Genomic DNA, 12,265 nt, shown 5'->3' with positions numbered 1-12,265 from the left:
AACAGTCCTATAAATCTTGCCCAATCTCTGTAATATTTTTTGAAATTTTTCAGAAATGATTTTGGAATTTTCTGGCCTTTTCTAGGCAATTTTTAGGCCTTTTAAAACCTGTAAATCACTTTTCTGCACCCAAAAATTTCAAAATAGGAAACCTTTTTGAATTTCTCTTCAAATTTAAAAATAGGAGGAGTAAAAGCTCAAAAAGGTGATGTGACTTGCATGGGGCTTGGGAAAAGTAGGTTTTGGGTTAAGGATTGATTAGGCTTATGGAAGAGGATTAAGCCTTTGTAAAATATTTTTTTTTAAATCAAAACCAAACATCGATTTGCGCCGGCAGGCTCCCCGCGTTGTGCCTATTTCTTCATGAATTTTGTGATTTTTTTTAATGGCTTTTCCACAGATAAACATGCTTCCATTATAGATTTGCTAGTGCTTGAAGCTTTCTGATTTCTGAGAAAATCATGTGAGGTTTCTGGCTATGGGTATTTCATCCATGCGGTTAGATTTTGATTTCTCTGAGTATTTAGAAAAACCACTTTTTGATAGAGAGGCATGGTTTTGCAGGGTGGTGAGTGGGTTTGTGAGTAGATCTAGTTTTGAATTTTTTGACCTTTGGGTAAAGACCTACAAAGCACCCTTCTGTCCAATGGATAAATTCTTGCACTTTCTTGATTTTTGAGAAGATGAAGCCCTTTCCTACCTTCTCCACAAATCTCCTAGCCCAAGCTCTGATACCACTGCAACCGCAATCTTACTCTAGGATAGATTGTGGAAGAGTAGAGAATTCACAAGAATTGATTCAACCATAAAAACCAATGCTTTGCAAGCTTCAACTAAATCAAATTAATTGAAATTCAAACACTTAACAAAATTAAAATACTTAGCTCAATAGACCATGCTGGGTGCAATCTTCCCCCCCTTGTGCGTGGCCTTCCCCCACACAAGAGTATTTCTTTATTAGCTTTCTTTTCACCAAAAATAGGCCATAGCCCCAAAATATACAAAATGTGCTTTTTAGAGAGCACGACACTCTTCTTTTACAAAAATAGAGTGTCAAATATTGGGACTAGGATAAAGCCATAGGCTTTAATAAATTCCACATTATAAATGTATCTTTCCTAAAGTTCAAAATGGAAAAATCATTTGCTAAGGTTGCAAGCTACTATGCTTGCCAAAAATTAAATATGATGAACCAAGACATTTCTTCCAAAGCAAACTCTTGATTTTCCATAGTCTTCATCACCTGAAAATATAAGCCCAATTAATAATTAAATTAATCCCACAAATATGAAATAGGCACAAATCATAACCAACTCATGACTACCAGGCGGCGTAAGTACCCCAGGAATCACCCTGCCATACGAACCTAACTGAAATAATCATAGATGGCCTCAAACATACGTCATATACCGCACGTATTAATATTTATAGTGGTGTCACCCACGATATTAACCTAGCCGCCATGACACAAGAGTAACCTAGGCGTCCCCAAATTACTCAAGAGGGGATAAATAATATTTTTCTAGAGGACTTAAAATATATTCCCATGATAGTTAGAGAGGTAAACAACTCATACAATATATAGAGCATTCAGCTCTTCTTCCAATTGTAGTACCATTGACCTTGAATTTATAACTAGGGGTGGTGTTGTCAAGAAACTCCAAGGTTTCTCTAACGTCTTTTAACGTCCATTGAGAGGTAACATTAACCTCCTTTCTTTCAACATGTGGAATAACCTGCAACTCTTTTTGTATACATGGCATCACATGATTGGCCCTTTTCCTTAATAACCTTTTAATCACATGGCATCTTAAAGGGCCCCTATAGACCTCAACCTTCCTCTAATGAACTCAAACCTAGATGACGTGCAATCTATATCAGAATCCAAAGGTTCCCAGATACCCAACTTAAGTTTGTATCTCCTATAATCATAACCCATAGTAAGAGATTGTCAAGAGATATTGTAAGATAAAGCCAAGGATTGAGGGCATGCATTGCACCTTATGTAATCACCCTTATGGTCATACTCTCTAGATTTCCAAAACAGTCCTATAATGTTGTCCAAATAATCTACTGGGAAGTTTCTACTGATGCCTTTGTCCTCTGTAACTTTGCGTCTTTGAAGCAAGCTACAAAGACATGTGGAGGCACGAACCATGATAACCGTATCCTCCTCGAGATCCTTCTCGGAGTCATGGTCTTCTAAAGATCTTGGGATATTTTATGTTTGAAGCTCAGCACACCGACGCTTCATTTGGAATGTCCCAATTAAGACAAGAAAGACTTAGCACTGCTAAATCCTCAATTTGCCCATACACACCTGTTTTTGGGGGAACAACGTACTGTGCGTAGTATACAAAAAGATTACCCTTATTAAAAAAAGCCACATTCTAGTCACCATACATGAGCTTTGCAAATTCTTTGTGAATGGCTTGGAAAGTACCACTAAAGCTCTCCACAAGCTACCACTCAAAACTTGTTTAGGGAAGGATATCTGAAGAGACAAGAAGTTAAAACTTGTATTAAAAGAAAAAATATATTTGTAAAATTGAACTACAACTTACAATGTGCTTGCATAGGAATATGTTGAGTTGGAGGTACATATATATTCTTTGCCATGTAAACATGTTGGGCCTAAGCAAACCAGCCTTCAGATGTAACCTTGGATGTAACCTTGAAATAAGCAATGCATCTGACACAAGAGTTTATTGAACGAGAAGGACGTCTTGTGGATTCCATATAGAATAGAAGAGAGAGAATGAAACAATGGAACTCAATGATTTCGAAAAAGAGATGAGAGAGAGCTAGAAGATGCAATGAAGCTGAGTGAGGTCGAAAAAGAGATGAGAGAGAGCTAGAAGATGAGAGCTTCTAGAGTTGGATACAAGTATGGCAAACACTTGAGTCCACTAATTTTGCGCATTGATAGAGTTGGATACAAGTATGGCAAACACTGATGACCTTGGTCTCCTTGGCCTAGGAATTAAATCATCTATGATGGCATGTGGGGCAAAATCGGGATGATAAAAAATGAGATTTGCTACCCATCGTTTCAAGAGGAAATGGATTCCAGAAGGTTGAAGCTTGGGGAAATGGAGTGCAAAAGGTAGAGGAAATGCAAAGAGCGCAAGAAATTGTTTAAGCCCAAGAGGAAGTTTGAGAAGGAGGGAATTTTTCCTCCTCTAGATAGATACGTGTATTTAATATATAGATAGGAATAGAAGTTTTCCTCTTTACAAAAGTGCAGGTGTGTGTAATGCATTCGGGTGTGAAAAGTGACTATCAAGTGTAAGTAGAATACATTTTGAGGTGGAAAAGAAGAATTTTTGGATTTACGAAAAAGAAATAACCTATTTTTCAACGTAACGTTGTCTTCGTCCTAATTGGATGCGCTCCTTTTTCTCTCTCTACAAAAAGTCCCTATGAATGACCTGCAAAATTTCCTAATGGATAAAATTACACACTTATGTTTATTTTGTGATTTGGTAATTACGTAGTAATAAGTTTTTGATTTGTATTGATTTATTTCAGGAAGTTGGGGCATCGCCTTCCCCCAAACGTATGATGCTAGGGACGTCTCTAGGACTTTCAATAGGCTGCAGGATCCTGAGGCAAGATCGTGAAGAGAATAGGCACCCTAGCTCGGATGATGAGGATTAGATAGGCCTAGTTTTCTTTACTTTGATCTTGCATTTTTTATCGCTTTATGATTATTTATAGATCATTATATTTGTACAAGGATCCATGCCATGAGTATAATGTAGTACTTATACTATTAGAGTTTTGATCGTTGAGCCATAGACGGTTATTGCATACTTTTCTATCATTTTTATATTTGTATGTGAGCTTTGCGCCATCTTTTCTTGCATTTTTTTGTACACACTAACAAACTCTTATCAATGAACGTGTAAATTCAACCAACTCTTATCATTTAATCAATAAAATGCATGAATTTACCATGAAAGCCAATCTCCATGGAGCAAAAAAGTTGATGATAGCCTACAATGAGAATGCCCAATCTCAAAAAAATGATAGCCTACAATGAGAATGCCCAATCTCAAAAAAATGACGAGAGCTTGAGAAAGAGAAAGATGATGGGTGTGTGTGTGTGTGTGTGTGTGTGTGTGTGTGAGAGAGAGAGAGAGAGAGAGAGAGAGAGAGAGATTATATTAAAACATCATAAATAAATATCTTGCAAGATAATGTAGTTGGCTTTCTTTTAGTAGCAGTAACGTTTTTAGTGATATTTTTTGTGTATGGTATTATTATTATTATATCTAAGTAATTTAGTGTCACTTATAAGAAACACTTTTGTGTAACCAAAAATGTCAATTTACTACATTTTGGATGCAACATTTCTTACGACACTTGATGAGGGCCCCAACGTGTTGATTCCATGATCATTAGCCCCCCTCCCCCCCAGCCTTGTAGTGTGTGTGTGTGTGTAGGTATGTATTTGTATATATGTATATGTGTGTATACATGTGTGTATACATGTGTGTATATGTATGTGTGTGTGTGTGTGTGTGTGATGCACGTGTGTGTACACATATATATTTATGTGTTTGTATACATACATGTATGCATGTGTGTGTATGCATGCATGCATGTATGTGTGTGTGAGGGGGAGGTATGTGTATGCATGCATGTATGTATGTGTGTATGCATGCATTTTCATAAAAAAAAGTGTGTATGCATGCATGCATGTATGTGTGTGTGTGTGTGTGTGTGTGGTGGAGGGGGTGTGTGTGTAGTTGTGTGTCATGTGTATAAGAAATATACAGAAAACAAAAACAAAAACAAAACAAAATAAAAAAAAGAGTACAAAAGAAAAGAAGAAAATTAGTGCCACTAGAGTATTCTTTCCTTTTCAGGGAGCATACTTTAACAAATTTGTCTTGTATGCATCATGCTTTAAGTCTTCCTAGCTTCCTACTTGTGTTGTGACACCCATGCATCAAAGTCTTTAGCAGTTGGGCACTCCTTCATGTGTGATAAATAAATCGGTGGTGGTGCCAGCTTTGATGCTGGAGATCTTAGGACTTGACTAGGTGTCTTTAAAGTCTTGTCTCTTTTCCATGGTTATCTAAGAGCTTTCTAGGGTGTTCACTCCAATGCAATTGGCTAAGCAACATGACTATGGTGCATATATTTATGCCTTGACCCCATGCCTACGCTTGCAACTTTGCAATTATTTGGGAAGGTGGTACTTTCTTTAGTAGTTTGGTGCCTCGATTACGTGAGTGTAAGCCTTTGAAGGTAGTCATAATTCATGGGTCATCTATAAAGAGAGATCACAAGATAGGGAAGAATTTAACGAGGCATGGCGGGTGATTGACCAACCTCAAGAGGGGTCTTTAAATGAAGTCAAGGAGTCGTCGTGTCTTTTAAAGCTCGAAAGGTCACTTCAGACGAAGTCAACGATTAGTGACATCACTTACGTTTGCATGAGAAGTTGGAACTTGGGAACGAAATGGCCTTAACGATGAACGGATTGATTTAATGACGTGGAGGCACATGGGCCGAGTTGGAGCCATTGGACGAATGTGTTTCCGGATAGATTTGAGGAGGCTCGGGCCATGCATATAAATTGAGATTGCTTTCGACAACAGAAGAGACTCTGTGTAAGCAGGCCATAGGTTAAAAACTCCTAGGATGGAAGAAGAGACATGGGTCTCGAGTGCCTTGACAATTGTAGTGATAGTGGTGGTATTATTGCTATACTATGGTGTTAGTACTGTTGTCTCCCGAGGGCAGCTTCCTCCGGGACCCTTCCCTTTGCCCATCATTGGAAACCTCCTGCATTTGGCGGGGGAGCTTCCTCACCGCTCACTCGCCCGCCTTGCCGACAAGTATGGCCCTCTTTTCCACCTTAAATTGGGTTCCATGCATGCCGTAGTTGTGTCTAGTTCATCGCTCGCCAAAGAGTTTCTCCGCACCCACGACAGAGCCTTTGCAAGCCGGCCGCCTTTCGAGATATCGCGGCGCTTGCAGTATGGCCAGGACACGGCGCTCTCCTTGGGCCCATATGGCCCCCATTGGAGAGAAATGAGAAAGCTCTGCAGCCTGCAACTCTTCACTGCGACTAGGGTTCGCCAGTTCGAGCCTATCAGAAGCCAAGAGATAAAGCTTCTCATGCAGCAGCTGGCAAAGCACGGGCATGCATCCCCTTTGAATCTCACACAGTGTGTGGAGAATATGATAGAGAACATCATATGCCGCATCCTCGTTAGGAAGAGCTTGTCCGACGTCGCCAACGCTGAGTTGGGAAGAGGCTTGAAAGATCTCATCCATGAAGCTACTGTTTTGTTCCAAAGGCCTGTTATTGGTGATGTTATACCTTGCCTAGGATTCCTAGATGGCAAGTTGAAGCGCAGCATGGACGAGCTGCACCGTCTCGCTGATATTCTCTTAGAGGGGTTGCTGCAGGAACGTGAGAACTGCAGCGTGAAGGCTGCCGATAATGGTCCACAAGACTTCCTTGACATTTTGTTGTCCTCAAACTGGTTGCGACGTGTCGACATCAAAACCGTATTGTTGGTAATTGTTTGTTTCGAATCGTTAGGCATAGCTTAATAATGTTCGGGGATTTATTCAAAAGATCATAAGACTTGTAAATGCCAGTGAGGCACCTGTTGTAAGTTATTGGGTAGGCCTATGGGGATGATCCTCGGCTCGAGGAACGACTTCTTGACTAGGCACCAGTTCTAGCATCCAAATGCCCCTCTATGTGAGGGGCTCTTATATCTATATGTAGTCACTAGTGCATGCCCCTCTATGTGAGGGGCTCTTATATCTATATGTAGTCACTAGTGCATGCCCGGAAGGAAGGAATTGATTAAAACCAATGTATTAAACTCTTTTCTCTTCCGAGTTCAAGTCCAACTGTTGGTCGTATATGCCCTCGTGTTGCATTCTACTGATGTTTCTCTCTCTCTCTCTCTCTCTCTCTCTCTCTCTCTCTCTCTCTCTCTCTTTTCTAGATTTTACAGAGACTTGGGAAGTAGTTGGGATTCATATTAGATAGGATGAATGTTAAATTGTCCTTGAAGATAGGATGTGGGATAAAATATGTAAATAGCTAAATGAAGATTGAATATGTGTGTGTGTGAGAGAGAGACACAGAGGAGAGAGAGAGATAGAGAGAGAGAGTGAGTGTCTAGATTATTACATATGCATACTTTGGGTATGCTATTACCTATACATAATGGACTTAATTGACCTTATGTTAAATTACAGGAGCTTCTTGCTGGTGGTATCGACACATCATCGGTTACTATAGATTGGGCAATGTCAGAGCTCTTGGTGAATCCACAAACTCTCGAAAAGGTTCGTGTTGAGGTGGATAGGGTGGTGGGAACTCAACGCTTGGTGGAGGAATCAGATTTACACAACCTACCATACATGAAGGCTGTGGTGAAGGAAACACTACGTTTGCACACTCCCTTACCCCTTTTGATACCTCACATGTCAATAGAAGCTTGCAAAGTGGGAGGGTTTACCTTACCCAAAGATACACGATTGCTAGTAAATGTATGGGCGATAGGAAGGGACCCACATGTTTGGCAAGATCCACACACATTCATGCCTGATAGATTCTTGAATAGTACCATGGTTGATGTGCGTGGGCAACACTTTGAGCTATTGCCTTTTGGAACAGGACGACGTAGCTGCCCTGGCATGCCCTTAGCTTTGCCCATAGTCGAGCTCACAATTTCAAATCTTGTACATTGCTTTGATTGGAAGCTTATGACTGGAAATAGTGTGGACATGTCAGAGAAGTCAGGCACAGTCACGGCGCGTGTGAAGCCACTTCTAGCCATAGCTAGGACACGTTTTGATCCACAAGTACTCCATATCGCATGAATAATATACCCATGTAGTAGTATAGTCCCTTATGATGTTTTTTACCATCTTGATATGTAATGTTTTAACTTGTGCCCATGGTTTTGTATTTACCTTTTATTTTCTCAATCAGATTATAAAAAATATGTATTCCTACTAGCTTTTGATCACTTAATCATGTAATATCTCTTATTTCAACATAGTTTACTTAGCATGACTATTTGGAGTATATGCCTACTAAGACTATGTCTGAGATCGTAACCCTTATCATGACAATGCTTTGGAGTATATACCCAAGACTATGTTTGAGATCATAAGCCTTCACATCCTAAAGAGTTTTTGTACATTTCATCCAACTTAGGTAATGTTATAAATGTACAAGGGTTTCCAATTTCATTAAAGAGGTTAAAAGAGTTTGCAAATTTGTTTCAAAAATTATTTTTTTCAATAGCACTCATATGACACCAAGGGAATTCCTAAAATTGCAAAAATAAAATTCAAAGAGATGTTTCTTTTAATCTCCTAATTCACTACTATGGCCCAATACCCCAATGGGTGTAATTAAGTCTCAACATCTCAACTAGTGTATACCTATGCAATAATGCTAGAAAAATAAATGTTTACTAGCTTACTAAGAGAATCTTGGCTAAGGATTTATTTTAAAAATGATTTTTAACACTAGTTTGGTAGCTCGACATGACATAAATATGTCTTTTCAGGGGTTTTGTAAAGAAAATGTATCTTGAGAATAGGAGCAATATTATAGTGTTTCTCTTCTAAAGCATGTCTTCATGAATGTGGAAAAGCTTAGAAAATTTTAAAATGAATAATCTTAAATATAATTAATAAATAAACATAAGCAGAGATCCATCCAGCATTATAATCAATAGATTGCAAATTTACAAAGTAGGTTCCTACATGAAAGACAAAAATGACCTTGACTTATTATAAATTTCTCCTAAACCTTACATAGTATTTGAGAGATGAGAGAGATTTTGCATGACAAAAAAAGAATTAATTTGATTAAATTTTCTTCTTAGAATCTCTTTTTAGTTGTTAAGTCTTTGACACCCAAAATAGGATAATAGCGTGATCTTATATGGTGATTTAATTTAGTTATACTAATAATTGATTAAGAATTCATATTGAAACATTTCAAGTTAGTTAAAAAAACAACCTAATGGTCTCAACTTTCAAAATTACATTGATAACAAAACATCGAATGTCATGGGACCTCATGTACTTTTTGAAGAATCAATCAAAAGTTATATATACATCAAGGATTAAAGCATACCCTTGAATTAAATTGACAAAAGTGAAGCATAGCACGAGTAGACATTACTATCAATACACTATTGGGTACAATTTCCCCCCTCATACGTGTTACTCCACTTCCACGACATAAGTATTTTGAGAATTGTATTCAATATATTAGCCCAAGTAGCTAGTAATAGTTTTGCGCACAAAATAAGTCTTTCTTTTTCACTTTTATAAAATATCTCAAGCACTAGAGCTTGTTCACACACTAATGTAAATAACCATAACTATTCTAACATAAGTGTTAATAATATAGAAACGCTATGCACGAGTGTGCATAAATAATTTGTACAATCATTTGGCACGTGGTCAATGAAATAATAATAATCTGAGATGATGTAATATAGAAAAGATCCTCCATGTGTGACATACGCACTGCTCATCACCTATCTCACAAATGTAAACACATTAATTGCTCCAACTAATTGCCTTCTCAAAAATTAATCCTAATATGAAATGTTGACAAGAATAAACACAACATACACTCACCACTTGTTTCACTACAGTGAGAGTATTATTATATACATCATCTAGCATGGCGTGAGTTACCATTTGTTACACTTAAATTAGCATGGCACATCAATTGCATAAACTACTTCTTACACTCCGACCGTGTGTAGTTGTCTAGTATAGTCCAGTTGTTTCACTTTGACCACAATACAATCGTCAAGCATGGCACTAATTGTTACACCTCAATAAAATACACCCATCAAGCATGGTCTCAAAATATACCAATAACACAAGGTAACTAGTATTTAATGTGGAGTCACCCATGATACCAATTCACTAGGATGGCACACTAGCGTCCGGGCATCCCCGTTCAGCTAAAGTGTTGACATTATAAAATGTCGCTTCTACTTGGATAAGCAAGTGACCTTACTTGTGTGTTTGCGAGCAAAGGAGATCATTGTCTTACCATATATAGATTCTAGTATCTTTTCAAATTATGACAAAGAGACATTGTATCAAGGACTTTTGTGTAATAAATTCTAGTTTCCCATACCACCAAAAATTATCCCACATAAATCTAGAGTTAAGTATATAATATCGAAATCCTTCAGACAAGATTAACCTTCTGTCCCATACCACAAGACTAATACATAGTGAAAAATTCATAAAGTATAGTTCAAGATGGAAGGGCCAGTTCCTCCAACAAGAAGTTCTACTTTTGATGCATAAAACCTCTCCTTGAAAGTTACAAAATGTCTTAAATAAAATTTATTATAAAAATATTCAACACTAAAAGAGGCAGGGCCTTTATCCATGCCTTTTTGACGCTTTAGAACTAAGCTCAAAAATCCCAAAACGTCGAAATACTCTTGGAAATAAGCCTCGAAATGAAAACCTCGAAATATGCATCAAAATACATTTCAAAATAAACATGTTTTTCCACTCTTATTTCGACGGCATTTTTGGCACATATTTCGACTGGTATTACGACGATTATTTCGACTGATGCAAAACATTTCGACACTTATTTTGACAGATGTAGAAAATTTTTGACGATTATTTCGACGAATGGAGGAACTTTCGATGCTTATTTCAACGCATGCAGGTATAAATTTATTTTTGGCATAATGGTGCATCTAGCTACAATCTTGTAGCTAGATGCACCATTATCCCAAACTTATAGAGTACCAAAGTCAACTGTACTCTGATATGAAGAACGAAGTGAATTTGTTGGAAAAGTTGAAGTGCCAGAACGTTTTTGACATTACAAAGTATGTACATTGTCGACAAGTGCAAACAATGGCCAAATTATATTGCAAGATGTGAAATTTACATATCAAAGACCATATTACAAGCTCTGACGAGATGAGCCAACAAAAGACCATAGTATGGTATGGAAAGCCAAAATGGTTTTTATACTCGATGACCAAAATTGCATAAAGTAGTTGCATACAAGCTATAAAAGCTCAAACAAAGATGTGAGCTGAACAAAATACGTATGTATAAGAGGAAAGACATAGGCAAGGAAACTCTATGTAGAGCCCTCACTCAGGGTCAGGTATTGGTCCCTGCAAAACCATACAAGATGCTTTCTTTTGGTATACAAAACAACGATCTAACATGCAATGGCAACGCAAGTATACAAATCATAAGGTTAAGGCTTGCCGCATTTACCATATGCAACATTCCCCCAATTGAGGTTGATGCCTTCTCACTCAAGCTTCTCCAAAAGAAAGTACGTGTTATGGTAGCGAGCAATGTCCTCTTCTTCTCTCGTTGCCGTCCGACCAACCACTTGATTCTAAAAGTACCATAACATAAAAACAATAAACATAACATAACATCAAATGAAACATACAAGAGATAAGAGTTGATACTTACAAAGTAGACATGGAATGTGTCCCAACTGCCGCTTCCAAGGTGAGAGCTTCCTATGCTCTCCATTCGGGCTTTCATTGCATCCTCTTCTTGCTTTTAGCATTGGGGATTTCTTGCATACTCTTGCTTCTCCTCATTCCAATTCTTGGTGCTGATGTACCAAGGCTTCTCACCCCCTGCCTTGACTCTCCTAGTCACATCTCCTCGCCAATGTTTCATGACGTCCACCATGTGGTCCTTTATCCACCTTATGGGAATGACATCACTACCGACGGTCGGCTTATACTTATCTTGATTAATGACTCTTTCTTTCTTAGCTTTATCCAACTTTGGCCATAAAGTCAAAGACAATGTGGCAAAGCTCGTGGATGCGGCTCTTCATCTTTTGCCTGACATCATCCAAAACCACATTGCCATTGACAATTGTATAATATTTTTTGGGGGGTGTGTCGAAATATCAATGATCGTGAGCGTGGAGTGCTTCTGGTGCTAAATGGGGAAGGACGCTCACGTGGGGGCATAGAGCCATCCGTGTTCCCACTTAGACAACAACCACCTCCACCTCCACCACTGGAGCGTTGTCCTCTGCGAGCGTCGGATGAGTGACCTGAGGGAGGGGTTATGGTGGCTCTTCGTGGGGTTTCTATTGGTGAACTAGGGTTAGCAGTGGTTGTTCCGAATGGTGCAGCTGAGGTGGCCACCCCTCCCCCAAAATATTGTTGTGCAAAATCTTTTCTTGGGTGTGGCTTGTGCTAAAAAACCCATAAATTGGTCA

At 38.5% G+C, this 12,265-nt stretch overlaps 1 protein-coding gene across 1 annotated transcript; it reads left to right on the top strand.

Moving 5' to 3' along the window:
- The first annotated feature begins 5,634 nt into the window (after window positions 1-5,634).
- On the top strand, window positions 5,635-7,888 carry LOC147606067 (cytochrome P450 71AU50-like). The gene is made up of 2 exons (XM_086792630.1): window positions 5,635-6,540; window positions 7,240-7,888. The coding sequence occupies exons 1-2, from the start codon at window positions 5,656-5,658 to the stop codon at window positions 7,864-7,866; spliced, it is 1,512 nt and encodes a 503-aa protein (XP_086648756.1). The 5' UTR covers window positions 5,635-5,655; the 3' UTR covers window positions 7,867-7,888.
- The last annotated feature ends 4,377 nt before the right edge of the window (window positions 7,889-12,265 follow it).

Source organism: Cibotium barometz, chromosome 58 (assembly GCF_041138505.1).
Source record: "Cibotium barometz isolate CiBa-2024 chromosome 58, ASM4113850v1, whole genome shotgun sequence".
NCBI classification, from domain to species: Eukaryota; Viridiplantae; Streptophyta; class Polypodiopsida; order Cyatheales; family Cibotiaceae; genus Cibotium; species Cibotium barometz.
The sequence above is the reverse complement of the archived record's forward strand: the minus strand, read 5'-3'. Positions and strand labels throughout refer to the sequence as shown.